Source organism: Stegastes partitus, unplaced genomic scaffold (assembly GCF_000690725.1).
Source record: "Stegastes partitus isolate 25-593 unplaced genomic scaffold, Stegastes_partitus-1.0.2 Scaffold1038, whole genome shotgun sequence".
Taxonomy (NCBI): domain Eukaryota; kingdom Metazoa; phylum Chordata; class Actinopteri; family Pomacentridae; genus Stegastes; species Stegastes partitus.
In genome coordinates, this window is record NW_007578769.1 from 86,068 (window position 1) to 108,495 (window position 22,428).

A 22,428-nucleotide genomic window follows, 5' to 3' on the forward strand; every position below is an offset into this window, starting at 1 on the left:
GCTTATTTCTTAGCATTAGCTACTGTGTTTCCGAGCTACTTCACTACTGATGACAGTGGTGGTTCCAGCGCTCTACAGTCTTAGCTCAACACAGTCAGCCATTTTGCAGGGCCACAGCTGGCACACAAGGCTCACATCCCATGACAAATTATAACCCCCAGAGTCTTCAACAGAGGTAACATGAAGTCATGTTGCTACATACATACTGTACATGCACTTCAAATTAGGGTTTAATAGAGCTGGGATGAACTCAAGACTAAGATGAAAAGCAAGTGAAGGGACTTATTGATGAATAATTAAAATGCAGAATCCTAACGGAGTTAAAATGGCAGGAAAATATGTAATGTGCCACAAAATGGAATTCCACAGTGTTTTATATAAAGCAACGCTGCAGGGAGAAGATCAACACAGTAGTGGGCAGCAGTGGTAAAGGAAGTATTCAAACCTTTTACTATGCAAAAATACCAACACAACAATGTCACGTAAAACGATGTTATGCGCACGTCTACATCGTGGGCATAACATCATGCGTGATCAGCATCACCCTGAACATCATCTGTTCCACCTGCTGCCCTCCAGAAGGAGATACAGATCCATCTGTGCCAGAACCACCAGACTGGCCCAGAGCCTCTATCCTCAGGCAGTGAGGCTACTGAATGAACAGCCCCATCTCTCTCTGCCCCCATCCATCATCACACACCACACCACAGAAATAAATGTAAACTAGATCCTGCATTGTTGCAACTTTCACACAACACCTGACTCCTCTCCGTTTACTGCCCCGACCCCGACTATACCCTACTTTCTTTTTTTGTGTGTTGTTTGCTGTCTTGCTGTGCAAAATAGTACTTTTTTTTTTCAACTTATTTTCAATATCTGGGAGGCACTTTTGAATTTTTTAATCTTTTACTATGTCAGTTTTAAGATGCTGAAAAGCTATGTCGTTATTTATAACTGTGTAATTATGACAATCACAACAAGGTATTAATTATAAATAAGGAATTTAACTGAATTGAGTAAAAATATTCTATTAGAAGTTAAAAAAAAAAATCCTGCATGAAAAATATACCTTAATAAAAGCACATGAATATTAGCAGCAAAATATATCTAAATAAATAAAGTCATAAAACTGGTTTGGTCTCTCTGCCTGAGGTTGGATTAATGCATTAATCATCGTCAAATTATTAATATGAGAGGGGGAAAAAAAGGTTCTGATGCATAGTTGTCAGCTTTTGGACATTTTCTCTGATGTCTAATTTTTGCTAAAATATTGGATCATTTGAACATTTATTGAAAAAAAAAACAATGTGGGAAGTTTACAGAGGAAAAAAACACCATTTGGTGGAGCTGATAACAACATCTAAAATGTCAGCCCAACAACACTGCTTTTTATAAGAAGCCAAAAAAATATATCTGAAGAGTTTTTTCTATAACATACACTTTGTAAAATCATCATTTTAGAACTAAAGCCATCCAAAAAAAAAATGTAGTGGAGTAAAAAGTACAATATTTCCCTCTGAAATGTAGTGGACTAGAAGTATAGCAAGTACAAGTACATAAAAATAGTACTCCAGAACAGTACTTACATGTACACATAAATGTACTTAGTCGTAATCTACAGCTGAGTATATTTATCCAAGAAGTAAAATTTTGAGGTACTGACCTTACATGATTGCTTCCCCTTGATGACTGGCTTGGTTGTTTGCACTGCCGCCTCACAGCCAGAAGATCATCCCGGCTCAGACGACTGGGATTCTGTGTGGAGTTTGCATGTTCTGTCCGTGCAGCGTGGGTTCTCTCTGGGTTCTCCGGCTTCCTCCCACACAGTCCAAAAACCTGCTGAGGTTAATTGGTGATTCTAAATTGTCCATAGGTAAATGTGAGTGTGCTTGTTTGTCTCTCTGTGTAGCCCTGCAATAGACTGGTGACTTGGCTATGCTCCAGCCCCCCTGCTAGTGAGGATTGAGCGGTGTACAGATAATGGATGGATGGATTCTATAACACAAAGGGAAATATTGTACTTCTTACTCCAGTACACTTACTTTGTAGACTTTGACAGAACACAAAAACCACATGATATCATTGTACAGATAAAGATTTTAGCTTATATTACATTTAAAAAGATGTGTCATGTGTCTACCAGTTCCATCTAAAAGCCATTTCATTCAAGTTTCTGAATGAAGGACAGCAGTGGGAACACAAGGGCTGGTTAATCTGGCACATGCTAATGCATGAGATTGAACGATGTGGAGAAAATTTCTAATTGTGATTTTTCCTACAGATTGCAGTTTGATGTGCAATATAATTTTACTAAGTCAAGCTTCAGTTCAATATTGTGTAGAAGGTTCAGGACATGTGATGAAGCGTGGATTACATCCGAGAAACCATCAAAAGCATAACTCTCAGAGAAGAACATATATCAACATAACATAAAAACATAAATGGCAGCCTTTGTGATTTAATTACATTGCTACAAATTGCAATTTAGATTTGAAACTGATCAGTTGTTTAGCCCTGCTAAATACGCTAACTAGACAAATGACAACAATCTTTCTGTGGAATTAGAGACTCCAACTATAATGTAATTTCACTTTTAATTATGGGAATAATCTGACATCATGATTTTATTGTGTGCTGCAACCAAACTGGAATCACTGCTGTCCTAATGGGTGCATGAATCTAAGCAGAATAAACCTGTGTAGTCTGGTATGACAGCTAATTAACCCAGAGTCTTGATAGCACACACACACACATTAATGTGTGTCAGTTTGATTCCTGTTTTGTTCTTTTTTTTCTGTCCCTTTAACTGTACAATCGCCAAGACGCTCATTCTCTGACTGCTATAACAGATAATCTCTCCCTCTCTTTCTTTCCGTCCTCATTATGACAAAACTGTTATACTTGGCAACAGAATTAGCTGCTCGGCTGGAAGTGAGAGCTAGAAAGAAAGGAAGAAGTGGGTCATATGCTGGAGGACAGGAGGGGATCGATGGGAAGACGGGAAGAATGCTGCTAGGGTAGGATGAAAGCGCAGGTAGAAAGGAAGGAGGTAAAGGCTGAGCGCTAAACCAGAAGGGTGAACACTGGCCCTGAGCTTTGAAATTAACCCAATGAATATATTAGCACAGGAGGAGACTGAATATGAAGCAGGTTCACAAGGAAAATCACCGGGAGAGTCTTAGTAGCTGACAGTAAACAACAACTTTCTCTGAACACTTGGCTGCAACATATGATTTCTGGATTATTACATCTTCTCCTGATTGTAGGCTGTGGTGGGAACATCACATACAACAACAGCTCATATGTAAACAACAAACTTCATGTCTGTTTAACATTTGTGGGAGTTCTCACATCCGATTATAACACCAAAGTGTAGAGATAGTAGGTTACAAGACACAGTCTTGCCTTCAACATTTGACATAAAGAGTAGCATCAAAAAAAAAAACACACACAAAGTACCAAAAGTAAAAGCAGTCCCTTTGCAGAGTTGGATTATAATTATTTATTATTTAACATGTAGAAATTACTTTAATGCTGCAGCTGAAACTTAACATGATCATTTATTATTTGAGTTTATTCTGAATTAGAAATCTGAATGTGCAAATTAAGAAGTAAATGTGTGTGAAATGTAACAACAGTCCTATAGTGTAAATGTACTTTCCATCATTAATAGAAACCAGTGTCAGGTGGATTTCCAGTAGCAAATTAACTAACTTGAAAAGGTCCAAATATTGGGGGGAAAAAAACACCATTTACTCAACAGTTTCCCCACCTTAAACCGTAGTCTGGTAGCTGAGTCCAACACCGTACCAAATATCCAACTTTCAAGCTTTACAACGGTGGTTTTTCCGTCGGTATCTAAACGGTTTGTGCAGCTTTACAATCCTACTGTTGTCGAGATATTGCTAAAAAAAAATCTCCCCAAACGTACGAAAACAAAACGAAGAGCCTTTTCACAACAGTGCGGTTTCAGAGCTGCTGGTCAGGTGCATGAGCCACCTGAGTCCAAGTGTGAACAAAGATTGTCTGACTATAGTAAGGTCACTTTATTTATAGAATATGTATGGTTTCATGTAGCTGTATGCACGCTTATACAGCCGTACTCATGCTGCAAAAGTTTTTTTTCAACACTTACTATTACCTATTTTCAAATCTAAAGGCCCTGTGCAGTTGTCCTGTCACAAAGTGATAATCTCCCAGTTTACATACATCCTACTAATACACAGAACATTACGTCTGTGGTGAAATCTTTTTGAAACTTTAAATTGTTTACTTGTAGCAGAATATCTTATGACCAACTAATTATTTGCAGTTTAGAGGCTGGCATTTAAGATGGTGTAAGAGCTGTAACGATTAATTGATTAGTTGTAATTAGAGATTAAATTCATCACCAACTATTGATTAATCAGTTTGAGGTTTTTTTTTTCTTCTTTTTTTAAAAAGTCAGAATTCTCTGATTGCAGCTTCTTAAATGTGAATACTTTCTGTTTTTATTCCTCATCTGCAGCAATAAACTGATTATCTTTGGGTTGTGCACGAAACAAGACATTTGTCATATTGGGCAACTAATTGTTCAATCTAGAAAATCTAGGCAGATTATTCGACAATTAAAATGATCATTAGTTGCAGCTCCTAATTTTAGACAATATTATAGTATTGTGTTTGTATTTTACATTCGGTGTGACTAAAATCACTGTTTAGACTGTATGGAACATGACTTACAGATTAGTTTCATATAGCAAATAAAAAACAATAGCTCTTTTGCAATTACCTTGTGGCCAGTAAGCTTAAAATTATCACCGTCATAAATTAAATAATTCATTTTAAGAGCTACAGAGAGGCCCACAGATCTTATTCTCTGCAGGTAGAGGAACATGTTTGTTTGGAACAGACTGCAGCAAAAGTTACATCATCATTTTTGTATTTGTTTCAGGGAAAATAAATCCAAAGATAACCAATCAAATTAAAATCGTGACTCACATTTCAACTGCAATATCTGTAGAAATATTTGAAATATTATGTTTTGCTGTTTTTGCACATAGCTGAGCACTACAGCAAAGCTTCCCTCTGTCTCTGAACTTCCACTGTTTTAACAGAGAAAACAGATTGACTGCATCACCTCTGGTAAACGCTCTCGTCCTGCCAGCGCTGCCACTGCCCGGATAGGTTAGGCATCCTCTGAAATCAGATGGTGGAAGATTGTGTAAAATTTGAAACATTAGGTACGTATCAGAGTAAAATATAAAGTTATGAGAATTGAGATTTTTGTATTTTTTCAGGATATTGCAGTGCTGATGATCTCTTCGCTTTTCATCTGCCGCTTTAAAGATTTGTTATATTTAGGCTTGAGTGTAGTCACACCTGCCTGTCACCTAACAGGTGGGGCTAAAACAACTTCAAGGCATGCAATCATTTCAAGTTCCAGCTTCTCAATAGGGAAGGCGTAATACTGTTCTTTGTTTTATTTGACTAGAAATTAAATCTCTTTTGACAGCTGTTAGACACAACAAGTGAATGAAGATGTTACCAAGGGCATTTTTCATTATTTGATTAATTGTTGATGAAAAGAATCGTTACATGAAGCCTCAATTCTGGAGACAATGAGGTGAATGATTACGAGGAAATAAAATAAAACTGTCATGAAATTTATGGTACAACCTTAAGAAGGATGTGATGGATGTCTGACTAATGTACTAAATGATTACAGGCATCATTAATCAGATCAGCCAGCTGGTCACAGCTAACTTCATCTATATTAATACATTTCATCATCATCATCATCATGTCGCTGTTTTCCTATTGGCAATATCTTATCCAGATCTATATACACATGTATGTTTGCACCCTTCTTCTTTAGCCATCCATTATCTATACACCGCTTTATCCTCACTAGCGTTGCAAGGGGGCTGGAGTCTATCCCAGCTGACTAAGGGGGACACCCTGGACAGGTCACCAGTCCATCGCAGGGCCACACTAGAGACAGACAACCAAGCACACTCACATTCACACCTACGGACAATTTAGAATCACCAATTAACCTCAACATGTTTTTGGACTTTGTGGGAGGAAGCCGGAGAACCCGGAGAGAACCCACGCTGCACGGGGAGAACATGCAAACTCCACGCAGAAAGATCCCGGGTGTCCTCACTGGGACGCGAACCGGCGACCTTCTTGCTGCGAGACAACGGTTAACCACCGAGCCACCTTGCAGCCCTTCTTTATATGTCAAGGATAAAATACATGTACTATTGTAAAACTTCAGAATCAATGTAAACCGTAAGAAATTTAGTGATAACATGCACTTAAGTATTTCAAAAAAGAGTCAAAGAGAAAATCCCCAAAAAGAATTAAGTATCTTTAATGATATAGGCTACATTTGTACATTTCTACAGCAGACTTTCAGTAAGACTAACTGCCAATTAGAAAACAAGACAGAGAAAGTTTTACTTGTAACAACTGAAAAACTGGATAAGATGTCAAAAGGCTTTGAAATTAAATACTCAATGTAAATATTCAGTTCAGTATTTTGTCCCATTAAATAATAATAATAAAAAAAAAAACATTTAATAGTTTCGAACAATCAATGTGAAATATAAATTACATTAAAGCACCTTTTCAAGAATGAGGATATTAAAATAAATAATTGGCCTTTCCATATCAAGACAGTACATTTCATGGTAGTAATGTAAGGCTGTGCAGTCACACTGAACACTCCTGCCCAATGATGTAAAATGGGTTCAACATACAGTACATCATTACATGAGGGGAATGCTCACGTGAGTTCCACAATCAACAGCAAATAACTCTGGTTACAATATAAACACCTATGAATGTGTAGCTCCATCAGAAACAACAAAACAACAGCAAGTATTGTAGATGATGCACAATTTATCCTTCTGTTTCTTTCCTTGAAAATATGACCAAAACGAGAAAAGTGAGCTACTCTGTAAAAAGATTGTCACTTTTTTTTTTAATGCAACATGACAATATTTAAATGTTTCTCTTAGTCTGCCAGCTGGGAATAGTCCCATTACAAAGATCTCATGTTGCACTATCCCTCAATCCATTAAGCACAACTGGCCTGAAAAACATATTGCAGTCCCCCCCCCCGACTCACTCATCCACATCTGTACTCAAGAGAGCAGCTGTGAAAAGCTGCAGTTCATGAAACGTGTCTTTACCCAGTAGAGTTGCCCTAGAATATACTGTTTCAGGTTGTGAAATTGTTTTACTGTACACTGTTCCTGCACTAGCTTTTCATTTTTGCACTAACAAACTTACATAAATCTGGCAAAGCGACAGTCACATGACCAGGTATGACGACACACACCTTACTTTGATCCCTCAAGACCCGCTCGCCAAATGCATGCAGACACTCGCACACAAAGACTTGCACGCACACAAAGTGAGAAAAGACCTTACTGTGAGTATAAAAACGAGGGTAGACAGAGTGTCAACAGGTGCTTCAAAAAGTCACAAGAACATATCAAAGTCTGAGGCACAAAGCTGCCTTTTTAAAACCCACCAATACAAGTACCAGCGACCGGTGAGGGTGGCTCCTGTCTCTACTGCCATACATGGTATAGAAAAATTCATACATCTATGCTACAGTACAGTAAGAGCGCTTTCAATGTTTACAGGGCCTGTAGGTTCACACTCCCACTTACGTATTTAATGCTTTGCTTTTCTTGACGCATTTGAAATTTGGTATGCTATGCAGATTGTATTCAGATATTTAGTTTTTAAAAAAATCATACAGTAATTAAAACACTCCAATAAGCCTCCTCTACATAAACCCTGTACAATTTAATTCGTACATTAACAGTCCATCAAAATAATGGTTTAGAAAAATGTCAGTCAGTTGACTTTAATAACTGGTAGACTATGAATTACAATGTTTACAAAAACATTTTTCTTTTTTGTGGCAGATACTGTATGATCCCCCTCGCGGAAAAACAACATCCAAATGTATTCTGGAATTCCTGCGGGTATAAATCAATCAGAATACTGAAGATCTAAGTCTACTGTGCCGTCTGTCACCACTAACCTCACCCTTTTGGGTTTTGTGGCACCCATGGAGTGAGATGTTGGAACAGGTCCATAGTGTGATGTGCCTTGGTGTTCTCCAGGCTGGCACTGCTGCTGCATGTCCTTCCTGCAGTGTTCATCCTGACCTTTGAGCCCTGAAAATCCACCCAAGGCAAAAGACGCTGGGTTCGACAGCTGGGGTCCACAGGGCTCGAGAACCAGCCTCCCTTGTGTGCCTGAAGGTTCCATCAGGCAGTGGTAGGTGTAGTTTGCTGAGCCTAATCCTGGGTAGCCCTCAGCGCCATCCCTGAGACCCAGGGTCAACGAATGATCTCCGCTGAAGTTTAGTACGTAAGGGGGACCTTGATAGCCGTAAGGGAAAGAGGCTGAGGAGGCTGAGGACTGACTCTTGTTTGCTGGTGCTGGTGTACCAGGAGGTGTACTGTGGACCACTTGGGGGCTGCTGTGCTGAGACATGGGCGAAAGAGAAGATCCAAAGCTGAAATCAAAAGGGTCTTGCTGAGTGTAACATGGCTGGTGTTTGTCTGAGGTTGGCGTAGTAGATTTATCCTGTTTCAAACTCTTGTCTTGTGGTGATCCGTAACCATCTGACACTTTGCTTGGAAAGAAGAAGGGTCTTGGCAGCGCAGAGAAGTTTTTGTATGTCATGTTAGCTTCACTACTTTCGTGTTTGTCAGATGACATCTTACTTTTACTAAAAGTGTGAGAAATAGAGGAGTTGGGTTTGTTGAAATGAAGATTGGACCTGCCGAGGTTTGTGGAGGAAGCAAGATGGCTGACATCCTTTCCAAATCCATGTACAGAAATGTTGCCTTTATGATGGCTTTCTGTATTAACACCAAATTTCTGACTTTGCAGGGTCTTCTCAACAACACCAGACTTTGTACCGAGTGTTCTGGACGTGATGGTCGGGCTGCCAGCAGCCGTGGTGTCTTTACAAGGTGCACTATACAAGTTCTGACTCGGGTTCCCCCCCTGAAACTTAAGCACCCTGTGAATAACTGTAGAGGTTTTCTCATGGAAGTTTAATGGATTGTCCAGAGGATTGGGATTTTTCACAGTGAAGAGTTGAGGAGAGAGGAATTTATTCGACATTTGAGAGGATGGGACGGACTTTGTCAAGCAGCTCTGGGGCACTCCTCTCACTGTGTTTGGCTGACTACTTGGAAACGTTTGAGATTTACTAGGAATGGTCATTCGATGGAAGGGGCCCTGTGTTTTGAAGTTAGACGGGGTTTTTAACTGGCTGGTGCTAGGCTTGATATTCATAGAGTGTTGAGTCAAAGTAACAGGATTTTGAGATGTAACAGAAGATGTCGCTGCGCCAAGCAAACGAGGTTTGTTGGCTACAGGAAAAGACTGGGGTTTGAGGTCTTCTTTGTACATCCTCATTCCCAGATTTTTGCTCATAATTCGATCCTTAAGTAACAAGTCGGGGTTGCCCAGAGCTGAAAAACTGAAACTGGGGTTGGGTGGGTTTCTGTCTTTGGAGGTATCCTTTGCTTCACATTCCAGAGGAACAGAGTCACTTTTGGAAGAAATTAGGCCTGGAAAAAACTGCAGATCCTCACTGGTAAAGTTATTTCCTGGACTAGGAGGGCCAAGGTACGGTGTTTCAGTGGTCCATGTATCAGAGGGGCTGTGAGAGAGGGGGCTGCTGAAAGGATCTGTGGGGGGATCCAAGGAACACAGATCTGATGGAGACGATGGAAGTATGTTTTGCGGCTGATAATACCCCTCAAAGTTAAGACATTGAAAATCTAGAATATCATCACAACAGTTAGTGAAGTTAGGCTCACCAGAGAGCATGTTATCTGCAGTTGTGAATGGAGGAGACTGGGATGGGGGCTGGATGACAGAATTAGAAGCACTGGAACAGGCTGTGGGCTTTTCCAGAGTCTGAGATGAACACAAGCCCTCAGAGAGCTTTGAGAGACTGTTATCAATTTGCTGGAGAGTGTGACTAAGGCAAGTGGTGGGTGTTTCTACAGGCCCACACTTGCGTGTTCTGTCCATTTTGTGCCTCGGTTTCCTTCCTCCGCTGTTCATCTCTGGCCTTTCAGCGATTCTATCAGCAGCCGGGGATATAACTTCAGCTTTATTGTCATTAAGAGGCGACGACAGTGACAGTGGTGATAGAGACAGAGAAAATGGAGGTGGTTCTGTTTTCATAGGGGCTGAATGGCTGTTCAGCCTCTGAGAAGGGGGACACTCTTCTTTCAGCTTGTTAAAATCAAGGCATCCTTTCTTTTGCTTCCCTAAAATGTGACCCTTCATCTCAATCTTGGGCTCTATCTTTAGCTCGGTTTGTATGAGCTCCTCTTTGCTGTCCACTTCCCAAATATCCTCCATTTTCCTTCTTAGTTTAATTACTGGTAATGGAAGACCATTGAAATCCAATTCCGGTTCCTGCTTTTGTTGCGACCCACTTTCAAACAAGCAGCAATTCTTTACAAAACGATCTTCAACTTTTGTTTCCAGCCCTAAAGCTAAGGTTTCACTGTCATTTTTGTTGCTGTCGATTTTTTCTGACAGCTCCTTGACTCCAACAGGAGGCTCTCTGTCAATTTTCTCTTTAACTTCGACTTTGGCTGTGGTAGATTCGCTGTGCCCGCATACACTTTCAACGTCTTTGTCTGATTTTAGAACTGTGGAGAAATTTACGGCTTGCTTGTCATTCAGCCTCTCCCTTCTTTTTTTTAGGCGATGCAGCCTGTTCTTTGACTTCTTACTAGCCTGCACATGAGCCTGAGCTGCCTCCATCTCCATGTTTAAAACTGATACAGAATCCATGATGGCTTTAAAAGGATCGCATGATACCAACTCATCTCCCTTCTCAGTTTTTAATGCCATATTTTCAAATCCTGCACTTTGCATCTCCCACACTTTCCCCCTTCTCCTCTTAAGACGAATTTTAAAATTAAGGCCGGGCTTTGTCTCCTCTAAATCACTTTGTTCGAGCAATGGTCTTTCCACCTGCTCTTTCTTTTGAGATATTTTTAAAGCAGATTTTTTACCACTCCGCTGCTGGCTTTTAGCCAGATCAGCATGTTTGCCCTCTGCAAGCTTATCAATCTCTAGTGTCTCAGCCTGGTTGACGTCATCCTCATCTAGCCTCTCTAACTTACACATTCGAACCTTCCTCAATAAATGGCCTCGCTGTGCTTCATTAGCTCTGGATCGAAGGACTCTAGCAAAGCAGTTTTGTTTTGTGATCCTTTTGGGACCTAGCTTTTGGACTTCGGTTCTCCTAGGTCTAGCTTTCACTTTGCTGCTCTCCCCTAAACATGGAGGGAGGTCCTTTGTTAGTGCTGTAGATAAATTTAGTTCAGCGGGTTTTTTAGAAACCGGATCTGAAGCAGACTTTAGAGTTTGTTCAGAGTCTATTTCCACAGAACTGCGAAATGTACGTTTTTTCAGAGGTATGTTGGACTGTGTGTGGGCCTGTGGATTGGTGTCTGGTGTCTTGTGAGGTAGTGGATTGAGGCAGGGGGTCGGTGGGTTATTGTGCCTCTGTGACGACTGAAGTGGCAAACTTTCCACATTCAGCTCAGTCTTAACTGTAGCAGGAACTTCTTCGCTCAAGCGTCCCTTTGCACATTGCTTATCTTCTGCTTTTGCTTTTGCTGCTCTGGGCCTCATCTTTCGTCTTCGCATAATCCTCCTCTGCACTGAGCGATGGTACCTCCCTCCATTTATTTCAGCTTCTTCTGCTTCCTCCTCAGCACTCTGCATTTCTTGAGAGGCTGAGATAGAGAACCCTCTTCCGACAATATCTCCCTGCAATCTCTTATCAATTAGGGATTTATCTTTTCTTAAAATATCAGATAGCAGAACTTTTGCTTGCTTGATAACAATATCTTCTTCATGCCTGCTTACTGCCTGTTTACTTAAACTGCGAGTCATTTGTGCTGATACTTTAAGCAGTCCTTTCTGCTTACATGCATCCCTGACGGTATTTTGAACACACTGAATGCTATTTTGCCCTTTAGTTTCTTCACTGGACACGGTTTTGCATTCAGACTCTTTCACTTCTTCAAGAACTCTGTTACTTTTACATTCTACAACTGTTGACGCAGAATTTCTATTTTCCTTCTGCCCTTCACTTTTGTCTTTTGAAATGTTCTGCTGCTCCTTTTGTACACAACCTTTCTCTTCTTCTGACACTGTTTGTATTTCAATAACCTTGTCATTCCTCTTTTTCTCACTGTGGGATGAATCATCGACAATTTCATCTAGACACCGCTTTCTTACATTAACTTTATCTATGGCCTTGAAAAACATTTCCCTCACCCCTCTGTTACCTTCAGCTGTGCAGATGTCTGAACTTTCTCCTTGCCTCTGCTGAGACCTGGACACTCGTTTTTCTACGAGTTTCTGAGTCACTGGTTTAGGACTCTGGCTCTGCCTGCTCCTTCCTCTTACGTCCATTCTCCCTTTCCTGTCTTCACAGGTCTTCCCAGCTTCTAAACTTTGTGGCATAGATAACCTCGTTAGATTGACTGTAAGGTATTGCTTCAGCGATATTAGTGGATTGTCCCCAGCTTTCTTTGATTCATCTGTGACGCTCTGACAGACCTCGAACAGGGATGATGCTCTGATAGTCTTGCGCTCATTTTGCTCAGCAACAACCTCAGCGATGATGCAAGTTTCAACGCTGCTGCTTTGACTTTCTGTGGATGCATTTTCAGTCTTCTCTTGTTGTATTGCACTGCAGGTTTTGTCGACCTCAACAGGTGGACAAACAGTTGTAGTGTTAGCTGTGTCACTGGACTCTGTCTGGTGTGTGGACGTTGTGCAAGCCACATTCTTTGTTCTTGAAGAGGTCCTCATGTGTGCCGCCCGCCTGCCCACCACTTTGACAGGCTTCCCATTAAGTGCTGCATTACTTGCAGCAGGTCTGCTTCTCTGATGAACTGACATGGAGGAATTTAGAGTGAAAGGCTTCAAGTTTAATGCACTGCTGTCGTTTTCTTCACCAGTCGAACTCAGTTCATTCAGCCTGTTATCTTTTGGCTTCACTTCCTCCAGCTGTTGCAGCAAGGCCCTTTCCTTGCTTTTGGGATCCTTACAATTAAGTAGAAAGTCCACAGAGTGGCGCCGTACTCTGATTCTGAGGTCCCTCAGAGTAACCTGGGACAGAAGTGGAACTGTCCTACGCTGTTTGACTGTGGAGGACTTTAGCGGATGCTTTCCTGACCATCTTTGCTTCTCCCGTCTCCACTTCTTTGTCTGACTCAGTTTTCTGTTCTTCAAGGCATTTCTCCTCATCTGCTGTGTAAAGGAGTTCCTTGAGGGGATGGCTATGAATTAAAGACAACAAAGAATCTGTTGAAGTTCGGCTTTTCTGTACAAAGAAATTTCTTTTGTTGATGTGTGTGTTTATTCAGCAATTAATAGCGTGTTTAATATATTTTTCAGCAATAAACCATGTCATACTTAATCAGATATTAAATTATTATTAGTAATAACAATAATAATAATAATAATAATAATAATAATAATAATAATAATAATAATAATAATAATAATAATAATAATAACAATAATAATAATAATAATAATAATAATAATAATAATAAATTAAAATAGTCATTGATATAATTGTCAATTTTCCTTTATCTATCCTGTGACTCATTTACTGAACAGAAACATCCTATAATGTTAACCGAGCATGTGATAAGCTGTGGAAAGCATTAAGCATCAAAAATGTTACACCTTCTGTTTTGTCAAAGAGGAAACAAAACTGAATGCTGTCAGTTAATAATCCACACACTACCTAAACGGTGTTACAACCTGAAAGCATTGCAGCATTCATAGCTTACAGCAAAGCTGCTTCCTCCATCTACAAGTTAAATGTCCAACAACCACAGTAGCAGCTCTTGTGTTTAAAAGATGCACACATTTCTTCCTCCACCTTCAAGCTAGTTCTTCAAGCGAAGCATGATCATATCCAGTCTGACCAAAACTATAACACATGTATGAATCAATAATGTGTAAAAGTCTAAATATTATAGTTAAGAGTTTTAATATATTTGTGTTCAGTCTCACTTATTGTGTGTGATCTTCCCTGTCTGTCCCCAAGGAAGATGCTCATTATTTTCAATCCTACCTGCTAAATCCTTTGTTTTGCCATGATTACATAAGCATATGTTTGCTACTTTAAACCAAACAATATTATCTACAAATGTAATAAGCAATTTCGTTAAACTTGTTTGCAGACTCCATGTTACATGCAGTCGTTTGGTCATGTGGAAGCAATTTATATTAGATTATATTGGATACTAGGTAATTCTTCAAATATGTTTACAGGTTATGGATGACTGCATTCACAGTGATTATAGAGCTATTCCAAACTCCCATCTGGCCCCTGAATAGTAAGACAAGTTGTTCATTAACAGCCAACTGGCTGCATAAGCCGATCTTGTCTCTGGTCTATCAAAATATAAAAATGTCCTGTGGACTTAAATGATTTTTCGGTAGCAGATAATGTATGTTTTAAAGTAGTTTATCGGCCACCTTACTGATTTTCCACCTACATTCTACCACTGTGGACATTTGAAAAGATCCTTGTGTCTTTTGACAATGATAGTATCATCACAGCTTTGCAATTTAAATATGTGAAAGCAGCGAGTATGCAGAAATTTTCTACAGACGTATTGTTAAAAATTAGATGCAACAGTCACAATATAATTAAAGCAGGCTCATTATTTGCCGGCTCAACATCTCTTAAGAGAGACCTTTAATGAATCTTTTAGAACAATGCTGGAATATATCCTTTAGAAAAAACATTTTACAGATCTTTTGTCGTCTTAATTTTTATGAACTCTTAAAAAATGGAGTGAAAGCCATGTTTCGACTCATTTAACACTGAATGGACAATAATGAACAAATAGAATCAGTTGTCATTAACGCTTTCAATTTAATGACGTTTTTAACAATAGCTGAAATTATGAGCGCACATTGTCAAGTTTTTACTATCACAACTTGTAGCATAGTTGCACTCTTCAACTGTAATTTCTGTTACTTCTATAGTGCTGACTACATTTTTATAAAGTCAATAAAGCACATCTACTGTTTGAATTACGTGACAGTTAATATTTTGAGATTTTCATTTTAAAAGGATTTAGCAATTTTAGCAATGCTGAATTATGAATTACTTTTTAGCTTACTTGATTATTTGAAGGATAATTTTAGAGAAATCCTCACGTGGTTACCTTTAAAGATACCTGAGTGTATTCCTGGTGTTATCGGCCTTGTAGGAAAGTGACCTTTCTCTCTGTGGTGACGAAGATATCTCTCTCTCAGGCGGTACTTCTGTCCCACAGGGTCCTTTGTTTCCTCACATTCAGGCTGTTTCCCTCTGTGTTTGAAGTGACCCTCTCCATTCCTAAAAAAAAAAACATTAAAAATTACTAAATTAAATATGACTTCAAACACTGATGAGATTTTAAAAAAATCAATAAATCATTTACACGCAATCTTCTATTTTGAACAAAAACCAAGCTTTGTTTAAGAAAGTCTCTGATATCTGATAGACACACCTCTCGCAGGTGCAGCATTCACACATTTCATTGCCTTCACCAAAAAAGCTGGCACCATAGTAACATGTGATCTCTTCCCCAGGAGAAATGGGTCGAATGACTTCAACACAAGCAATGTTCTTTTCACCAGGGATAAACTGGGCGGGTGGAAAACATGGTAAAAGAGAAGGACAAAGGCTGGTTAATCAATGAGACACAACAACAAAGCAGTTAGGAATATAACCTGTCAAATTTCTCAGTGACAAATCTTGACAGATTATGAAAATAACATTTATCAATGTCATTTTAATTTGCCAAAACTCATTACTGCATATGATAAATTATAATTGTGTATTACCTTGCAGTTTGGTTTGCAGTCTTCAACCCAGAAGGACAAACAAAAAGAAACAGAGATCAAAAAAAAAATTCAAGTTATTAATTTAATCACCACAATGAATAAAAGGTACAGCATTTTGTTGATCAGCTGGCCTATACTGAATTCCTTTTGCTAAGCTGATTAACTTTCAAACACTGTTAAAAGAAATAGCCCTCTGAGTGGATGGAACAATTAACTCAAATTTCATAGGACCTTTTATATAATTGCAGTTCAGTTCCCATTTGAGACTGACATGTTGTCTGTGAAGAGCAATCTGCATGGATTTACCTGTTGACTTTGTTACAATTACTTTGCTGTTCATGTAATGAATTATGAATTCATTAAAATCATATTACATGATGGGAAGAATCTGATTATGATTTGTAACTATAATCACTAGTAAGATACAGTCACAGGTACAAAACACAATCACCATTGTAATGAACTCAAAGTAAAACAGCAAAAATGTATTCATTCTCTGAACTTAAGTCCATAGAGTATACAATAATGCAGGAGTGACACTTTGCGCATCTTTGAAAGATCAGAGAAAATGAAATTGCTAAATCAAACTCACAGCAGTGTGCTGCTAAATCATAAAATGAAAAATATGTACGACCTAAATTCCCATGAAGACTGAGCAAAAAACAACAACTCTTAAAGATAAGGAGAAGTGTGACCTGTTTAAAATTGAAGACATTAACAACTATGTTTGCCATTGTGAATAATCATAATACTTTGGCAAAGGTGAAAGCTTAATAGCTAATATGATGTATTATTTCTGATTCTGATCAAAGCAGAAAAAACGACAAGTATCTACAATATGCATCACAAACAGCATGAAGAAGGTAGTGCTAATCTCCTTTCCAAACATGTGTGAGGATCAATAAAATTATTTTCACCACTGAGGATACAGTACTTCAGTCATTTTTATTATCATTCATTTTATTATCTTTTATATATTTTGACTTCTTTTTATTGAACATGAAAAATCATCACTTTTGAGTCCCTTAAGTTCTTGGCCTCGTTCTGTAAGGTCAGTAGTCAACAAGCATTGCAGAATAATTTAGCAATACTTAGTTGTTGTGAAACATCACTGCAAGTAATAACAGTCCCATCAATCAATTTAAATGTGACAGAAGCTTGGATGAGACTGTGCCAGTAAAAAAAAAAAAAAGAAAAAAAAAGCACTCTTGGTGAAATGATCTGCTAAACTCATAAGCAAACACTTCTATCAGCTATGAAAAATGTTAACTGGTATGTATGCGTGCGTACTGGAAAAACATTAGTGAGGAATGCAAACAAACTCACCGTGGTTAATAAAAGCTGCAGGCCCGAGCCAGAGCTGAGCACAGCGCTTGCGTGTGGAATACATCACGCTAAAGTCATTGACTCCTGCCCTCAGCACGGCACTGTCAGCGGGGCTCAGCTCTGCTATGCAGCCCAGCAGGACCTCCACCCGCTCTCCTGCAAACCTGCAGAGCAACAATTCAACAGTCACATAGCTACAATTAGTAAAACACTCACACAGTTCACCACACAGTGCTGTAACAGTAGCAGTTATTGTTACCGCTTTCTTGACAAATACAATGCCACAAGTGTGAGCGATTACCAGTGCCGTGTTGAGGTTATCTTTGCTCCGTTTGTCTCTGAGGAGTATCTGTCACAGGACTCTATCTTGACACCGCTATCCAACAGGAAGGCACTGAGGTAGCGATAAACCTGCAGACATCACAGATGGATTAGATTGTGTTCTCACATTCAAGTGACAAATTTAAGAGTCGGTGACATATTCCTATGAGCCTAGCATAGACTTCCAAGCACAAATCCTTACATGTTGTCTCAGCAGCTCCTGTCGATGGTTTCCCAACGCATTAAAGTAGTCACCAGCCAGTTCGCCCACTGTCAGCGCTTCAAATGTAGCGTTGAAGTCATGCGTACGTTGAAACCGCAAGAGGGTTTCTTTGAGGTTACCCCAACGCCGAACCTCTGGTTGGGGACTGAAGAAGGACAGATAAGATATAAGAAGAGCAGCAAGAGCAACAGGGCAAATTCTAAACAGCCTGAGTTAGTCCAAGGTGCTGAATTTTAGATACTGGTTTTAGATATAGAATTTTTGTCACTTGTGTTTTTAGTCATCAGAGCATTTTTGTGCTCAGTTAACACTTCTTGGCATGATCAAAACAAGACGCAAGATTAGAAAATTACATAAACAATCACATTTCTTAACTATTTGCATGTTTTTGATTGTTTCCATCCTCCTACAGTACAAAAAACATGTTGAGGTTACTTGGTGATTCTAAATTGTCCGTAGGTGTGAATGTGAGAGTGCTTGTTCGTCTCTCTATGGAGCACAAGCGGTGTATCGATCATGGATGATTGTTTCCAATTTATCACAACTACTACACAACATCAAAAACACCAAAAGCAGTTACTAGTTAAGCTTACAACGTATGAGGGCTAATTCACACCCACAAATATATTGTTATAAATTTAGATAATTGCCACTTGTGCATCTTTGCCAGAATGAAAATGATATACACACAACATATTCCAGTGTGACTACAAAACTGCACAAACTTTAACACTGCGTTTAACAGTGGCTACACAAAAATTACTTACAACAAACAACTATTAAAATAATTATAATGATCAATTATTATAATTTGCATTCCTGTCATCCAACAGTAGGTTTTCCCTTTAACTGAAATTCCACTTACATCACTTGCAAGTAGCCTGTAGTGACAATGTACTTAAGTTAGAAAGTCTCAACCACAGCATTAGCAAAACAAACAAAACATGACTCATAATGCAGTTTTCTTGTGAATAGTGAGGACTGTCCTAAGAATTTAGGCTATTTGCCTGAAGGCAAAGTTTTAAAACCGAGTGCAATTTGCGAATTCCACAGGTTTTGTTGAAAATGACAATAGTTTTAAAAACATCCAATTGATTTGTAAAAGAAGTAGAGAGTAGGCGTCGACCAGCATGCTTTTTAACAAAAAACTTCAACACAAATCTTCACTGAAATGGCGATTCTTATAAGATAACTTTGGAACTTTTAATTGGTAACTAAAGAAATGTTAAGATTCAACAATCAGCCTAGCTAATAATCAGTCTTCATCTAGTGGACAGTGTGCAGGAACTATGCTGAACTGGGCAGTAAACCAGGGCTATATGATTTGACACAGTATTGTCTTTAAATAAAACAAATCATTACCTTAGGTCTATGCATATATATGACTGAATATAAGACACATTAAGGACGGTTTGGGGTATCATTGCATGCCCACACATGTCATAGTAAACATACAATCAAACACTCAGAACAGAGACCAAACCAACAGTGTCTTAAAGTGGAGGCCAAAAACACGTTGTGCCATTGGGGGGTATTTTAGATTCCATGCATGTGACACTGTTTTGTTTGGCTTGGCATTACCAGAGTAACAGATTACCTGATGTTCATCTTGTGAGTGCTGAACCCCAGTAGAGGGTCCAGCACCAAACCGGTGGCCAGATCATCGGTCTCACACAGCTCCTTCACACTCATTCTAGTGCATCCGTCCATTGCCTCCCACCATCAGCATGCTGCAATCACAGGGGTCAAAGTATCGCTATGGCAGCAACAACAACAAACCACAATCAGCAACGAGTTTTGCATTTCTGCACATTTAATCTGCAGATGACATAACATTACCGGATCGCTTGCTAAAGTTAGCCCACTACCCCATCGTGCAGCCCGATCTATATCTGCATTCAGTGTCTACTACCGTGCAGTACGCAGCGGATGATAAGGTTACGTGAGATAGGAATGTGACTGTGTTCCTTTTAGCTTCCATAACACATTAGCTTAGCGTGTCAGCTTGCTGGGAAAATACAGTGTGGAGGAAGGAGGCTAACATTAGGGCAGCACTAGCGTTGTGCAGCTAACTGACTGCATCCGACCGTTGATGAAATCCTGTTTCTGAGATCTGTGAAGCAATGTGCCCCTACGGTGATGTAGAGTGGCATACACATGCGGCGTTCAAAAACCTACCTGGGAGTCTTTTGTAGTAAACGAAGGTATCGTCAGAGAGACAGTTTATCGCAAGCTGCTAGCTTGCGATGGCTCCCGTTCGCCTGGCAGGGAAAGTTAGCCTAGCAACATAACCAGCTAGCTTTCCGCCGTCTTGATGGCTAGCCCGAGCAGCCGCATACGAAAATGGAGGCTCCTCGTCACCTCTGGAATTTGCTGCTTTGCTGACGATAGTAAATCCAAGTTTGAATTTCAAACGGCAGAAATGCACCGCACCCAGCGACGAATTAGCTTAAAAATGTATATGTTTTGTAGCTGCTAACTAGCTTTGCAAGGCTCGTCTAGTAGCAAAAGTTGATGAGCGACGTTCAGCGCAACCGAACTTATCGCTGACCACGCCCACATGCTGCGCTATTCGCTCAGGTCAAGGTCAATTTTACAAATCAAACCCAGCAGCGAGTTTGAAGCTCAGTGATTGGTCAGTCTCTTTATGGGTGGGGCCACTCATGTTGTTAGATCTGGTACAGTGGCCTCTATGGCTGCAGGAGAGCATCTCACTGAATCTCCCACAAGAACAGCTAACCAGGGTACAGTAAAGGATGCAGTCACCAGCAGGAAAACCAGTACCAGCCTGCTGGAATGACAGAAACGCCTCACATGCTTAGCTTATCTACTGTAAATGACTTGTTTAATACCAGTCTTGCTAGAAATAAATAAATAAGTAAATTAACAAAATAAAATAAACAGCTATTTGCATAAAATTGAAATTGTGATGAGGAACTCAATGCATAGGATTGGTGTTTCGGAGAAGTAACAATATTTTTGTCTCTAATTAATATTATTATTAATAATAATAATAATAATAATAACAATTCAGGGTTAATCTATGGGCATCCATAGCTATGTAAGCCATCCAAGCTGAAATTACTATGATTTCTAAGTTAAAGGGCCAATCCAGTTTGTCCCTAACTATCAATCTGACGCATCAACTGATCAGAGTTATTAAAATGTGATTCTTTGTGTTGCTCAACTTTTAACAGTTCAAAATAGAAACATGCTTTACGACACTGTTTGCAGATAATGAATGAAAATAAACCCTTACAACATCAAATGCCACATAGGTTTAGTTGTTTTTCTGTTAAATGACCCACTAGTCACTTTCAGTGAGATAAAATGTTGTAATCTTTTGTAAAGTACATGTTTAAGACTTATTGCTAAAACAGCCATCTATATAAAATTGTAATTGGTAAAGAACTCATTGTACTTGGACTGGTGTTTCAGAGAGGTGCAATTATTTTTGTTAAAGTTGACACTGCAATTCAGGTTAAGCAATGAGCACTCATCACGTTATAAACCAGCTGTCGTCAGGAATTTGCTGCACTGCAGGAATCACTATGATGTCCAAGTTAAAGGGCAAAGCCTCAGTTTGTATTTGGCCAATAATAATCACAAATGCAGATGTTTGGATTAAAGTTATCAAAAAGCAATTCTTTGTGCTTCTTAACAGCAGTTCAAAATAAAAGCATGCTTTAATGTGTACAAACCTTTACAACCGTAACAACATCAAATACCACACAGGCTTGGTTGATTTTTGTAATAAATGCTCCACTAGTCAATTTGAGTAAGATAAAAAATAAAAAAAAAATCAAATAAAAATGTTGTAATCTTGTGTAAATTACATGTTTAACACTAGCAGTGCTAAAAACAGCTATTTGCATAGAATTGTCATTAGTGGGGAAACTCAGTGTACTTGGATAAGTGTTTCAGAGAGGTACAATTATTTTCGGATGGACAACTAGTTACAGTTTATAGACTGTAATTAAGGGTTAAGCAATGGGCATCCATTACTTTGTAAGCCAGCTGTTAGTAGGAATTCACTGCACTGCTGAAATCATAATGTCTGAGCTGAAGAGCCAAGCTGCAGTTTGCTTTTTCCCATCAGTAATCACAAATGTAAGCACATGTAAGTTTTCTATGTTCCTTAACTTATCACATTTTAAAATAAAAGCCTGCTTTACGGTGTTTGCGGCTAACAATGTATACAAACCTTTACAACATGAAATATAACACATGTTGAAGAATAAGAATAAGACGGATACCCCAGATATTGCTCAGAAAAAAATACAGTAATATGAGAGTAAATGCACTGCCTAATAGAACAACCATAAGATATATGTACGAAACATTAGCTCAAATAAAATAACTAAGCTAAATTTAAACTACAATAGAAACTTAAGACGTTTTGCTGGCAATGATACTGATAAAAAACAAAGCACTATAGTGAAATATTGCACACAGATTGATCACACTCTTCTAAAAGGATTATTGCAAATGATATTGACATCATTGCTCCGTGTTAAGGATGCAGGAGATGAGAGGCGTTGTCCATAATTCTGAATAGTTTCCTGGGATCCTTCTCTCTGACACATGTAGTTGATTTCACTATTAGTCTCTGTGTTAAGTTCATGTTG

At 39.1% G+C, this 22,428-nt stretch overlaps 1 protein-coding gene across 4 annotated transcripts; it reads right to left on the reverse strand.

Moving 5' to 3' along the window:
• Window positions 1-4,541: 4,541 nt before the first annotated feature.
• Window positions 4,542-20,335, reverse strand: kmt5c (lysine methyltransferase 5C). 4 transcript variants are annotated; one of them, XM_008295319.1, is made up of 9 exons: window positions 19,979-20,335; window positions 19,398-19,530; window positions 17,780-17,945; window positions 17,558-17,667; window positions 17,257-17,420; window positions 15,931-15,950; window positions 15,594-15,730; window positions 15,267-15,439; window positions 4,542-5,178 (listed from the first exon to the last, which is right to left on the reverse strand). In XM_008295319.1, exons 2-9 carry the CDS (start codon window positions 19,508-19,510, stop codon window positions 5,168-5,170), a joined length of 894 nt encoding a protein of 297 aa, XP_008293541.1. In that variant the 5' UTR covers window positions 19,511-19,530; window positions 19,979-20,335; the 3' UTR covers window positions 4,542-5,167. The 4 variants fall into 4 exon arrangements, with proteins under 4 accessions (XP_008293541.1, XP_008293540.1, XP_008293538.1 ...); XM_008295318.1 differs by lacking the exon at window positions 4,542-5,178 and adding an exon at window positions 6,337-13,352 and having other exon boundaries at window positions 15,279-15,439; XM_008295316.1 differs by lacking the exon at window positions 4,542-5,178 and adding an exon at window positions 6,337-13,352.
• Between the last annotated feature and the right edge of the window lie 2,093 nt (window positions 20,336-22,428).

Bases quoted from the DNA above. Each gene is read 5' to 3' on its own strand.
- kmt5c (XM_008295316.1), bottom strand. From the start codon at position 19,510: ATGGACGGATGCACTAGAATGAGTGTGAAGGAGCTGTGTGAGACCGAT. The intron at 17,421-17,557 runs GTAATCGCTCAC...GTTGCTCTGCAG, and splicing joins ATAACCTCAACACGGCACTG to GTTTGCAGGAGAGCGGGTGG. The intron at 15,440-15,593 runs GTGTGTCTATCA...TTTTTTTTTTAG, and splicing joins GAATGCTGCACCTGCGAGAG to GAATGGAGAGGGTCACTTCA.